General features: G+C 42.2%; 1 protein-coding gene across 1 annotated transcript; it reads right to left on the bottom strand.

Annotated features, from left to right (window-relative positions):
* Positions 1-328: 328 nt before the first annotated feature.
* tmem67 (transmembrane protein 67) lies at positions 329-11,005 on the bottom strand. Its single transcript, XM_056286423.1, has 28 exons — positions 10,807-11,005; positions 10,360-10,448; positions 10,138-10,228; positions 9,858-9,957; positions 9,328-9,397; positions 9,164-9,235; positions 8,870-8,932; positions 8,638-8,792; positions 7,969-8,077; positions 6,882-6,965; positions 6,340-6,405; positions 6,103-6,256; positions 5,875-5,995; positions 5,652-5,757; positions 4,866-4,922; positions 4,646-4,744; positions 4,434-4,532; positions 4,036-4,122; positions 3,791-3,890; positions 3,472-3,611; positions 3,213-3,353; positions 2,951-3,031; positions 2,735-2,851; positions 2,076-2,192; positions 1,299-1,406; positions 1,008-1,110; positions 760-902; positions 329-632 (listed from the first exon to the last, which is right to left on the bottom strand). The coding sequence occupies exons 1-28, from the start codon at positions 11,003-11,005 to the stop codon at positions 552-554; spliced, it is 2,952 nt and encodes a 983-aa protein (XP_056142398.1). The 3' UTR covers positions 329-551.
* Between the last annotated feature and the right edge of the window lie 2,177 nt (positions 11,006-13,182).

The raw sequence follows: 13,182 nt of genomic DNA, 5'->3' as shown, positions 1-13,182 counted from the left end.
AGAAGTGCACGCTCGGCCAAACGGTTAGACGTCATCTGAAAACGCTGTTATTTAACAGCTGCAACGGTAACACGTGGGTAGCTTATGGCTCGAGATCGGAGTAAACGTCTTGACACGACATGAGCGGCGTTGATTACGCAACTGGCCGTTGGCAAAAACGTCAAAACGCTGTAAAAGCGGGGAGAACCTTTGAAAGGGCGACTTTCTCGTTTCCTTCGAGTTCGTGCAACAGCTTGCTCCTCGAGTCGCTGCAAATCTGCCTCTCCTGGCCCCTGGTTGCAATATGTTATAAACGACACATGAGCGTTCGCTCACACAAGACTGCTGTCACATCAGCTTTAATTAAGAAAGACCTCACACTGGACAAACACTGAAATATCAAAGCAAAACATCACTGAAAATATTTACATGAACGTTTCAATGGTGAAAAAGACTGTATGGAAAATGTGGTACAAAGAATTATAAAATCTAATAGCTGCACAAGCTGTAAAAAAATAGACATGCTCTACCACGTAGCAATGTTGGCATTATCAATGAATCAGCTGGAAATGCTATATGAGAAATCTCTCATCCACCAATGTCTTGTTGGCAAGGTTTCTCCGTCCGATAGCGTTGCGGATCAGGCGAAATATCTGTAAAGAAAATAATTTTTTAAAAGAAATACTAGTAATATGTCTAAATGCCCATGATACTACGATAATGGGTTCACATTCTAAACATGCAACTGGACACTCACGCACAAACTTTTAGAGTACTGACCATTTGCTGTACATATGTGAGCACTGCTGCAAGTACAAAGCTCTGAGATCCAAGGTCAACGACACAGAAGAACAGAGTGTCAAAGACTAGCAGCGTGGCCTCGTTGCCATAAAATAACACATCACTGAAGGAGTGGGACTCATCTGTGGTGAGGAACACAAACAAGGGTGAGTCACACACACAAACACAAACACACACACCCACACAACCGTTCCGTGCAGAGAGTATGCAGGACAGGAGCCTATTACCATTGTAGAAGATGCTTTTATCGTTGGGCTCAAGGAACTCCATTCCTATAACCCTCTCAAACAGCAGCTTATCCTTCACGATGTAGTCCATGTCCCGGTGAGCCTACAACACATCATGGTGAGGTAGAAATATAAAACAGGTCTGTATCATAGAGATCCAGGACAACAATGTAGCTTTATGACAAATATATTTTCAGTGCATTTCTGTGCTGACTTCAGGGTGTATACATACATATGTACTGTATACACATAAATTTATGTGTGAGTTTGTGTCCATGCAAGTATACCAACATGGTCTATGACAGATCCCAGGAAGCGGTTCATGGTATTGTAGGCTCTGGTGCTTTGCTCAAATGGGTTGGCCGAGGATGCGTCCACCAAACGTGATGGCCCGTTTCTCTGGAGGAAATAGTAGAATAAATGCATTCAAAATCAAGTTACTATAACCTCTTTCACCAAGAACCAAAAGCCTGGGTTTTTACTGGGGTTAACTGTGGTATGAAAGGGTCAGTGGCTCAAAATTCTTGGAAATCGGTGTCAAAGTGTCCCTTACAGAAGCCCAGCATTTGCATGCTCAGGAACTTATGTTTGAACATCCCATTAAGTGCACAACTAATGAAAATGCATATCTGTATTGAAGATAATACGCAAAGACACAGGCTTCATATTCTACCTTCCTATGTGACTGCCCTGTAGCTGCAGCGCGGAGCAGCTGATGCAATAACAACGAAAAAAAGTGACTGCATGTTAAATGCAGAGACAACAAGGTAGCAAAAATAGCAATACAAACAATCTAGTCTCTCTGACAATTTCAAAATCAAAATAAACAAAGAGGGGACTGACGTAACTCAAGCTATTCACTGGGTGTATGTGAAAGAAGGATTTCCAGGGAAAATCTGTAACTGACTTTTTGGTGTGAAAGTTTTTTTTTTCTTTTTTCAATCCCACAATTTCAGAATTTGAAACCCAGGGCAAAACTTCATTTTGGTGTGAAAGAGCCTTAATTTTCCCCTATGGTTTGAGAGGATTGTTGTCATAGCAGGTTAAGAGAGCTATTCCAGCACACACCCTGCTGAGCGGCTCCCGAATCCTGTCATACTGCAGCCGGAGGCGGTTGGTAATGGAGATCTGGAAGGTCTGGGTGTCCGTGTTTGGAAGCAGCCCTCTCTGACCGCACAGGGACTCCTGCAGAGGTAAACAGAGACACACAAAGAAAGACAGGGGGTGTGGGCATAGATATAATGTGGGACGGAAAAAAATAGCAGGCATGTTGGAACTAGCACATTAAGGGTTAAACATGCATTCAGATTTTGTTCAAACAGGATGTTTTTTCCAGTATAGCTGGCAATGAGAGGAAAGAAAATTTTTTAAACAATCACAAGGTCCACAAAGAGAACAACAACACATCTGTTTTTTGAGCTTAATGAAACTCAGCATTCGGTTCTCATATGACAGCTCGGTAATTCTGTTTTACAATCCAATGTGATAATGTGACTTTGGCGCTCAGTGTTTAATAGCAGAAAAGTGTTATTTACCACACTAAATCCTTGACTAATAACAGGAAACAACTCTTCTCAAGTGACTTTTGTTTATAAATTAATTCAGTGGGAAATAAAAAGGCATTAACAATAAAATGTAAAAATGTTAAAACTTCTCTGCTTCTTGCCCCCAAGCAAATGTGGAGCGAAAACACCCTAACAGAGTATGAAGTGTGTTGCTGCACGTACTGCTTCTCTCTTTAGGTTTGCGTTCATTTCCTCCATGTTGGTATCAGCATGGCCATGTACGGAGCGCCCGTGGATGTAGTATCCAAAGCAACGGTGTGACAGCAGCAGCACGGAGATCTACACGGAGATATACACATATGCAAATTAAATATAACTGTGCGGGTGAATTCAAAAGTGAATGCGCGGTTAGAGAGATAGAGGTGTAGGTCTGCATACATTACTGATAGAGCAGAGGTCCACAAACTGACGGATTTTGTCCTCCACAAAGCGCTCATGGAAAAGAGAAAAAAACATCACCTATGAGGATGACAAAAAAAAAAAAAAACGTTTGGAAAAAACACGCACACACATTCAGAGATCTTTTTTTCTTCTTCTATAGAACACTGGCGGAGAGATGAGAGGCAAGCTGGTGTTCTGGTAACCAGTTTTTCCTCTTTGTTACAGCCAGTACAGACAACAGTATATCATATTGCTTTACCTGTAGAAGACCTATGCAGAGCCAGAGTGTGGCTGCCAGACCGTAGCGCAGTGTCAGGCTATAGGGAGGGATGTAGGCCTGTGGGGGGCGCTTTAATGTTGAAAGGGGGTCCCTCAGGGCCAGATTGGAAAAACTCAGCACCTGGACCACACAGGGGGTGTAGTAGGAAAGAAGGAATTTCCACAAAAATACATAGAGATATAAAAAGGAGACACGAGACATGCAAAGGGACCAGAAAATGTTTAAGTACAAGATGTACCTCGAGGAAGAAGAGAACAGCCATGACCTGGAAGGTGGGACTGATTTTGCGGATGGCCTGGATCTCATTCCACTCATTGGCCACAAAGTAGGTCCTCCAGATGCTGACCGGGGAAGGGTCACGTTTCACTTCCCCAGGGGCTGACGAAAACAACAACAACGACAAGAACTCACTGCTTGCATCTTATTCAGATATGACTGCTGGATTCACCTTAGTGGAATGATGACTTCATCTTATGGCAAAAATCATAAATCACTGAATCGAGAGAGCGACTGACTCAAAGCTTGAAAATTTGAGGAGCCGGTAAACATGATTGTACCTTGGACAGTCCTGGTGGCTTTGCTTCTTGGCCTCTCCCAGTCAATAAAGAACACATCAACTGACAGCTGCAGGATCAACTTGTGGAGAAACTGTATCGTCTAGAGCCAGACATATATGTAGAGCAACAGGCATTATGTTGTACAGAAAATACTTAGTATGCACATAAACACAAAACTTGGCCTAAAACCGCACAGCCACCAGTTTCCATATTTTATCTATGCACCGTTGGTCACATGGTCTCACCTTGAGGGCAAAGGCACAGCCAATGTATGTCACAAATCGCTCCTCCTGAGCAGGCAACGGTAACAGCACAGATACATAGTGTTGGGCCTAAACGCACACACACAAACACGAATACATGTTAACAAAGAGTAGCACAAAACTATCACTGATAAATGTATTTATGTTCATAAAAACACTGGGTATGAAAGGAAGGATTGTAAAGAAAAACGGTTGAGGAGGAAAAGAGACTTGCCTCTAGCGTCTGAAGAGTGCAGACCAGAGAGGAAAGAAGTTGAAAAAAGCAGTCAGAGTAAACAAAAGTCCCCCCCTACTTAGTTTGAAAAGCAACCGAATGAGAAAGAGCATAAAAAATTATGAAAAGGAGATCTGTGGAAGAGAAAGTAAAACCCAGTGCAAACCTTGTAAAAGATCAGCCAGTAGAGCCCCGTTCCCACAGTGATGATGAAGAAAACGTTGGCCAGATCTCCAGCATAAAACAACAGGAACTTCAGCATGGTCTGAAGGATGGTGAGAGAGAACTTGATGAGGGAGATGCTTGCTTTTGAGCTTACAAAACTTTTTCATTTGCAATGACTTGAGCTTTTTAGGGACTGATGGCAGTTCGCGCTACCTCCATGTCAATAAGCGGGGAAGCGATTCTCCTCTTCCAGCTGACCGTCTTCAGCAGGGAGTACAGTACTGCTAAACCACCCAGCACACCTAGGGCGGTCTGTACATATGCACACACAGCCACAGTTATAAATGCTATGCTAACATGCAAAGAATTGTCACCATTTATATCAAACCAAACACAAATGAACATATTTATATTTCAAAACACTTCTGCTCACATCCGTCTTCATGCGAGCCTCACTCTGTTCCATTTCGTACTCCACAGCAAATGACACCTAGAATACATGAATTTGGATAACAAACAGACCAAACAAAAAACTTTTTCCTGGCTCAAACAGAAGCAAATCCTGATTTTCTGATCATTTAAATGGAAACACATTATATGGAGACATATCTTAGCAAAAGGACCGTTTCTGAAACAGTAAGAGATGAGAGGTGTAGCTGTGTTTGCATGTGTGTATGTGGTATGAGATGAGAGGTGTAGCTGTGTTTGTATGTGTGTTTGTGGCATGAGATGAGAGGTGTAGCTGTGCTTGTATGTGTGTATGTGGCATGAGATAAGAGGTGTAGCTGTGTTTGTATGTGTGTATGTGGTATGAGATGAGAGGTGTAGCTGTGTTTGTATGTGTATATGTGGTATGAGATGAGAGGTGTAGCTGTGTTTGTATGTGTGTATGTGGTATGAGATGAGAGGTGTAGCTGTGTTTGCTGTGTTTGTATGTGGTATGAGATGAGAGGTGTAGCTGTGTTTGTATGTGTGTATGTGGTATGAGATGAGAGGTGTAGCTGTGTTTGCTGTGTTTGTATGTGGTATGAGATGAGAGGTGTAGCTGTGTTTGTATGTGGTATCAGATAAGAGGTGTAGCTGTGTTTGTATGTGTGTATATGGTATGAGATGAGAGGTGTAGCTGTGTTTGTATGTGTGTACGTGGTATGAGATGAGAGGTGTAGCTGTGTTTGTATGTGTGTATGTGGGAGTGGGACAGAGAAAGAGATGGACTCACAGAAACAGTTTGGACACTGGGGTCCGTGATGAGAACATCTCTGTAGGACACGGACATCAGAGGAGGGAACACTTGTCCTTTCTGGGTTCCTGTAACCAGCTGGAACCTGCCAAGCGATGGGACAGAGGTAAGTGACTAACATGTATTCACAAAACAGCAGCTTGCTAATCTTTTATTCATCCGTTTGTTTCATTCAAAGATTGCATGAGCATTTCCCGCCCACCGTATTTTGACCATGCTTGCAACACGGATGACTTTAGGCTGGGTGCTCAGACTCTTCTCTCTGCCACTCAATGTGTCAACCAGAAACATTCGACGAGACAGGTACCAGTTTTTCGTGTTCTCTGCACAAAAGCAACAACAAAAAAAAAAAGGAAAATCTCCTGCAATTGAAGGTATCTATGCAAATGAGCACACAAAAACATTTACACACAGGGAGACAGGGCCTCACCTTGGTTGATGAAGCGTCCATTGTACTGCTGGTTGAGGACTAATGTGGGGAGAGGAATGAGTTTCCCATCTTCCCCTCTGCTGAGATCCACAAACAAGTCGTAGAATAACGGCTCGCGATACATACGTAACAAGTCTGCTACAGAGAGATCGCACTACACACAGACACACACATGTAAGAGAATTATATAATTGAAAGTATATTACAAAATGTCTTTTAGAAACATATGACACTCACACTTTCTTGGTAATCAGTTCCAAAGGTGTATGCCGCCATCTGTCTGGTGGCTGTATCAGGACAAAGCTGAAATAGAAGGAGAAGGAGAGGCATCTTCTGGAGCGTTTACGGGCCATGAAAGGTTTGCTCGACTGTAAATGCAGTGTGGTACCACCTTGTGGCCATCACAGGATCTACTGGGTGTTATGGAGGATTTACACGAAAACACATTCTCCACTGAAAGATGATCAAACAAATACATCTATAGATTGTTAATGAACAACTTGTACAAATCGTTGTTTTTGTAACCTTGTAATATTTGTGCAATATCTGCCATTCTTTTATCCCTGTCATCAACAGATTGGAAAACGGTAAGAATCAACCTTTTTGCTGTGTTAATATGCACAAGAGAGGTGGACAGCAACACTTGCCACCTGGTAGTAAGAATCTATGTAGGCGGCGTGGGTGTATGCACACACATAACAGTGGACTGCTACACCGCTCTTGTATATTAAAAAGACAGCATCTAGTTGATAATGATCATTATTATTTGGACACCTTACCTGCAGATTACCTCCTATTTTTTCCCATCTAAGGAACTCTCCTCCGACATTATAGACAGCGGCGAGCAGCTTAATATCAGTGTTCTAGAAAACAAAGAGAATGACAAATACTCTGTATGGTTTCTGTGCCACAGGAGGTTTGCGTCAAGGTTTGAGTTCTGCTAATGTGTCCTTGCACTTCCATCAAGCCATTTTATCAAATTCTGAAACTGTGATTAAGAAAAGCTGGTAGGAAGCCCAAAATATCAAACAACTTCTTCTTCTGGCCTGTTTCCTGTTTCTCGGGGATTGCGACAGCGGATTTTATAGTTTCCATCTGTACCCTGTGAGGGCACAGCACCAATGGCGGTCGTTGTTAACCCGGGCCTTGACTGATCCGGTAGTGAGTCTCGACAGATCCAGTATGGTCTTGTCAATCCGCATAATGATTTGGCAAAATTTGATATCGGATGCCCTTCCTGACACAACTACTAACCCTACAGACAGGGGCACAGGTAAAGCGCTGGATGCCATCCCAGTATTCATGGACTTGCACCCATGCCTGTCGCCAATCATCAAATGACTAAATATCACGAAAAAAAATGTTACGTTCGCTTGTGGTGGAAAAGATAATGCAGCAATACAGAAAGTATGCAATAAAGAGGAATGGAAAGAATTTTTGCTTAGTCTGCCTGGTAAGTCCATTGTTACCAGGCAGACTAAGAAAGATTACCGGTCTCATGTGAACATGCTATTTGGTGTTGTTAAACCAACAGTTTTGGTACAAGTCAGTGTGATCACTGACTCACACACACAACAGAACAAATATCTACATGGTGGAAAAGATGATGCATCAATACAGAAAGTATGCAATAAAGAGGAATGGAAAGAATTTTTTTACATTTCTGAGATGGCAAATAAGGAGCCCTTTTCTGTTTCTTACTTAAATGTTTTGATGATGCAGTTCTGCGCAGTTTTTAAACTTTTCTTAAGTTTACTTATAATTCCCTTGACATTGGAATGGAAACATGGCTCCTAAGGTTCAAATTCCTAGTTTGTCACATGTTGTTTACTGGTCAGTGTAGAAGGAGATAAATTTATTGTTGACCTTTTTACTTCCTTTGAAACTGAAGCCAACTGGTAGTGGATCAGTCTGAAGCACTCGACTGGCCAGTCCTGGCTGGTCCCCATAGTAAAGCCATGGTAAATTAGCCCTCCTGAGGACAGAAAGAAGAGGACATTTCTTACAGCTTGCCCTGGGTTGAAAACAAGAGGAGTGAAAACAAATCCCTGTTACATTTAGTTATATAACAAACAATTTGATCTGTCCCCCTGATACCGTGTTATGTGGGTTTTGTGTAATCCGGCAAGCAGATAAACAGTTTCCAACATTAAAATACTTCAACAGATGTATCCCAAAGATCTATTCATGAAATGAAAGGCATTTATCAGTCTGTCAAATTATATTTGGAAAATGCTGTATAATGGGGACAGGACAGAGTAGAACAATGATGCTATCTGGAGGACATTAAAGACAAGATTGATAGTGATCACGGCAGACCAGGCAAATGAACATGCAGTTGCCCTTTAATGGGTTATTAATGGGTGCAATCAAACTTCCTGGAGCTTATCATGTGACTTAAATGAATACCTAAATGACACCACTAAAGGAAAAGTATATTAAAATTGAATAGTATATTAAAAAAATGTAATTGGGGGCACATTCTTTTATTTTTTAACATCTCCAAGCGAAGGCTGCCATAAAATCATAACCTACCAGTAGGAAATATCTTGTGTAGAGCCCAAAGCAGCTGTGGACCTGAAGATGGTGTTAAAGAGACCACAGGCATCACTGGCCACACTGCTGAAGGAGTGCATGTTCATCACACACATGTTCCCCAGAGCCTGGCATGCTGTCAGGTTGGAGAAAACCTGGAAACATACAACCTGATTAGACACAGCTGCTGAAACACTCACAGGACAGAAAGACAGATAGATGGTGCACTTACAAGGCAGGCTGCTGCTGAGGAGTACATGTTTTTGACAAACCATGCAGACTGGACAGGGAGCGCCTGTTGGGTCAAAATCGACACGAAACATACTTTGGAAAATATGAGCCAGAGTAACACAGAGAAAGAGAACAAGTATAGATTCTGCAAGCCACATTCATAATAAGAATGTATAGCTTCTGAGTACAAGAAGAATGACCCCTAATGGACAGACATGAATTTGCCTCCTTGTTTATTTTTCTTACAGCGACTTGAGTATTTCCATTATGAAATAAGTAAAACAGTGAGACTTACCAGATCAGCAAAGTTGACATTGGGGTTTACAGTAGAAGGGAGGTTGTTAAGGGGAAAACATAACCCCCCTGCCTGGTAAAAGGCATTCAAGGTGTTAATAACACACATACACTCTGAGTATAACACATGTACAAGGCTGGAGAGAAGAGAGAAGTTCAACTCACTGGGATGTTAGAGGAGCCACAGGCACAGGAGAGGGTGGTGTTAATGAAGGACACCTGACATCTCTCACACCTGAAAAAGATTTTTACTAACTAGTCTTACAAATACACAGGACAGCTTGAAATCAAACTGTCAATCATGTCACTAGTTTGGCATTTTCATAATCTGTTTATCCTTGTTTCACCATAGTGTAGTGTTGCACCATTGGTGCTAACTGAGAGGTCTGACTGGCCCTTTGTTGGAACAAATATAAGAAGAACAATGCATCAGTTCAGGGATTCAGATGCTGGTGTTTCTTTCTCGTACACTGTTGAAGGTGGTGCTCACAATAGAGAGTACAATGGGCATACTGTAATGTGCTAGTGTTGGCAAATGTGCAACAAAGAGGAATGAAGAGGGTAAAGACGCAAAGGGAATATCAATAGTATGTAAAACAATCATCAGCCAGTTCTTAAAAACACTATGCGGCCACTGTGATTAAATGTAAGGATGCTGTGTTTCATAGACTGTTTCTGCTGTATGGAGCCGATACCTGTCCCCGCTGCTGTTCGGCACGGAGAGAGCGGGATCATCCCCATTACACATCTCACACCTGGCCTCACCTAGAAGGTTCCCCTGCACATCCCTCTCCACTGTAGAAAGTGGGAGCTCACATTCAGACATGTGCAAATTAAAAACATAAACTCAAATCTTAGTCCAATGATAATTTATACTTGTGACAAGGCCATGCACCATTGGGATTTGGGTTTACTATAAGCACTGCTCATGCTACTTGCACGACGGTTGAATTGGTCTTCAGATAAGGGGCTCACCAAGCACACTGCCTTTTGAGCACTGGCATGTCCCTGCATCACTCAGACTCCCCGGGCAACGAATGCATCCAAACCCATCTTCTGTTACTGCCTACGCAGGGGACAGACAACGTATCAACGAGACGTTACACAAAAATATTTCACGTCATTATAGAGTGCGAAATGGCCCTATATTGGGCCGTATGCTCGTTTTACGTAACATCCGGGGTATACTGTACGTACGGGCTTGTCGGCGGGGCACTGCTGACAAGTAATGGACGCCCCGTTCGAGGTGAGAATCCGGTACCCAGTTTCGCATTCACAGTTTAGCCCTGCGGATGGAGGCAAGGACGCTGCTAGTTAAACCGGGCTGGTAGGGCCACAAAACGCTGTATGGTTAGCCGAGGTGCCCAGTTCATTCCTAACGAGTACTGTCAAGTTCACGCTGTCGCCAAACCACGGCCGCACGCATACGCCAGAGCCTTAGCTAGCCTAGCCAGCTAGTTGTTGACGGAGACTAGCTAACGCCGTCGCGCAGTATTATCATTTAGCCACGGGAGGTAAACAGTTAGCGTTACCGGCGTTAGCTTAGCTAGCTATTAAGCAAACGCAACCATCTTGGGCACTTCTGGCTAGCCATGGAATTTATGCCACTATCAACGAACCCCCCCCCACCACCACCACCACCACCTGTTGTGGTCCTCCGTTGGTTTGGCCCGCATTTCACACAGGATAGACGTGAGATGTCAAAGAAGTGCTCCTCGCCGCAGTCTGAAGGAGCCTGAAACGAAACTATAAAGTGCTGACAGTGAAGCGTGTTAAGTTTTAGCACAATGAATATCGTTAGACTCAGCCTCCAATTCGTGATAGGTAGCGTCCCTGTCGCCATGGTAAACAACGTCTTTCAGTTCCGGCTTCTTCTTCTTCGTCTTCTTCTTCTTCTTCACTGTTCTTTGTTTTGGGCGGATCGTGAACCAGCGAGGAAAGCTGCATACCGCCATCTAACGGTCCGGGTTGTGCAGTTCCATCACCGGATTACGTCCATACGCCCAATCTTGTGTGTGTGGTGTTCGTGTGTGTGTGTGTGTGTGTGTGTGTGCGTGCGTGTGTGTGTGTTAGTGCAGATAGCGGGACCGAAAACTAAAGCACTTATGATCCTAATTCTTTTTGGAGGTGGTAGGTATTGTCTCAGAGAGTAAGGGAAAAATCCCAGGAAATTAAAATTGTGCATAAATATGCAAAATATGCATTTTTCTAAAAATGGCTAAAAACCACTTTTCTCGGCATTTCAGGTGATTCTGAGCATCTTTGATTTTTTTCACCTATATAAAAAAAAATGTCTGGGACTTGGAAATGTTTTGGCATTATGCAAAATATATGCATTTTTGCAAAAATGCAATTATGATCCTCATTTTTTTTGGAGGTGGTAGGTATTGTTCCAGAGAGGACCAGAAAAATATCAGAACATTAAAATAATTATAATAATTATGCATAATTATGCAAAATATGCATTTTCTAAAAATGGCTAAAAAACACTTTTCTCGGTATTTCAGATGATTCTGAGCATTTGGGGGGGAGGGAGTTGGAGTGGGGGGGGGGGGTTTAGGGGCAGGGGGAAGGCGGTTAGCTGGCAGGATGAAGAGGAGGGAGATTTAGACGGGTGGATAACCAAACCGCTACATTGTAGCAGGGTTCTTCTAGTTCTATTAATATTGGTATACTATTCCATTTACAGTAAAACATTGATATCATATGTCTATACAAATTCTACTCAATTCTTCTAATCTATGTTCTTATGTAGGCCTAGGCTATTTATCTTTATATTCTCCTCTCTAGTCCTGTATTCTTAAAAAGGGCCCATGTTTTCTCTCCCCTGTCTAGAATGCCCCCCCAAATCCCTTCTTGTCCACCTTTGGTAATCTTTAATTCTGACTTCTAGCATCATGTGAACCCCTAATCCACTACTTCTAGGCAAGTTCTGTTCCTATAAAAATATTTTCTCTGTCCTCTGAAGTCTCTCACCGTCTCTCCTCTACTACGTAAAAGCAACACTGAAGAGATGAGAAGAAGAATGGAGTGAAGGAGAGGATGGAAAACGAAGTGAAGTCTGTTTAGGACACTTTGTGTTTCTTTATCGCCAAAAAATTGATGTTGCCTTTTTGATGAAGTGGCCAAATCAAATTGGGATTGTTCCCAAGCAAGCAAACCATTGATAGCAAACCCCCGACATCTAACATACTGCTCACATAGACTATTGTTTTATACTTTTTCAGAATGGAGTAATTTCTGATTCCATCTCAATAAAGACTAAAAAAAAATCCATCTATATTTCCAATTAAAGTTATGCATATGCAAAATTTGAATGTTTTAGTTTAAAATGAGCTGTACTGTAGTCAAAACAAGAAGAAAAAAAACCCACCCATACACAAAATTCTAGAAAAGGACAGTTCAGTTACTTTTATTTTTTGCTCTTCAGTTTTAATAAATTGTATCAAAACTGTCATCTTTGGAATTTGCACGTTTCAGTTTGTGTTTTTAAATGTATTTAATTCCTTTTTTACATTGTCAAATCATTTTTTCAGTGTCTGACGCTGCAGTGAGGACCCAGCCGGGGTGCCCGCCTGCGTGCAATGTTTGACTGCCAAAGGAAAACAAACCTAGAGCAAATCCCTTTCAGCAAATTAAAATCCTCGTTAACAAAACCTGGTTTGAAGTAGAACACGCAACAAGGCCGCCTTAATAGCAATGTTTAATGAGTCAGTGCAATTCCATTAAAAAAAACAACAACAAATACTAAAAGGACAAAAACGAAGCACACGCCAAGGATCACATTAGTGAGACGGTAAAACATTCTACAAATCACAGGTCTTTTCCAACCTAACCTGAATAAATTAAAATCCTCCCACGCTCAGGCAGCCGATGGAGCTGTCGTCTTTGATAAATAATGTGCCTTGTGTGCAGACGACTCATCTGCACAGCTTGTTCATTAAAGCTCCATGTTGTGTAAACAGCGTCATGTTTACAGTTCAGAAAAGTGCTTCTGCTGTAGTTTAGTTTGGATCGGGC

Source organism: Lampris incognitus, chromosome 9 (assembly GCF_029633865.1).
Source record: "Lampris incognitus isolate fLamInc1 chromosome 9, fLamInc1.hap2, whole genome shotgun sequence".
Lineage (NCBI taxonomy): Eukaryota > Metazoa > Chordata > Actinopteri > Lampriformes > Lampridae > Lampris > Lampris incognitus.
The sequence above is the reverse complement of the archived record's forward strand: the minus strand, read 5'-3'. Positions and strand labels throughout refer to the sequence as shown.

What these genes read in the sequence shown, in the direction of transcription:
- tmem67 (XM_056286423.1), bottom strand. Translation starts at nt 11,005, where the DNA reads ATGGCGACAGGGACGCTACCTATCACGAATTGGAGGCTGAGTCTAACG. An exon ending in GCTGTGCCTTTGCCCTCAAG is followed by an intron (nt 3,891 to 4,035) that starts GTGAGACCATGT and finishes GTCTGGCTCTAG; the next exon opens with ACGATACAGTTTCTCCACAA. An exon ending in ACCTCTGCTCTATCAGTAAT is followed by an intron (nt 2,852 to 2,950) that starts GTATGCAGACCT and finishes ATCTCCGTGTAG; the next exon opens with ATCTCCGTGCTGCTGCTGTC.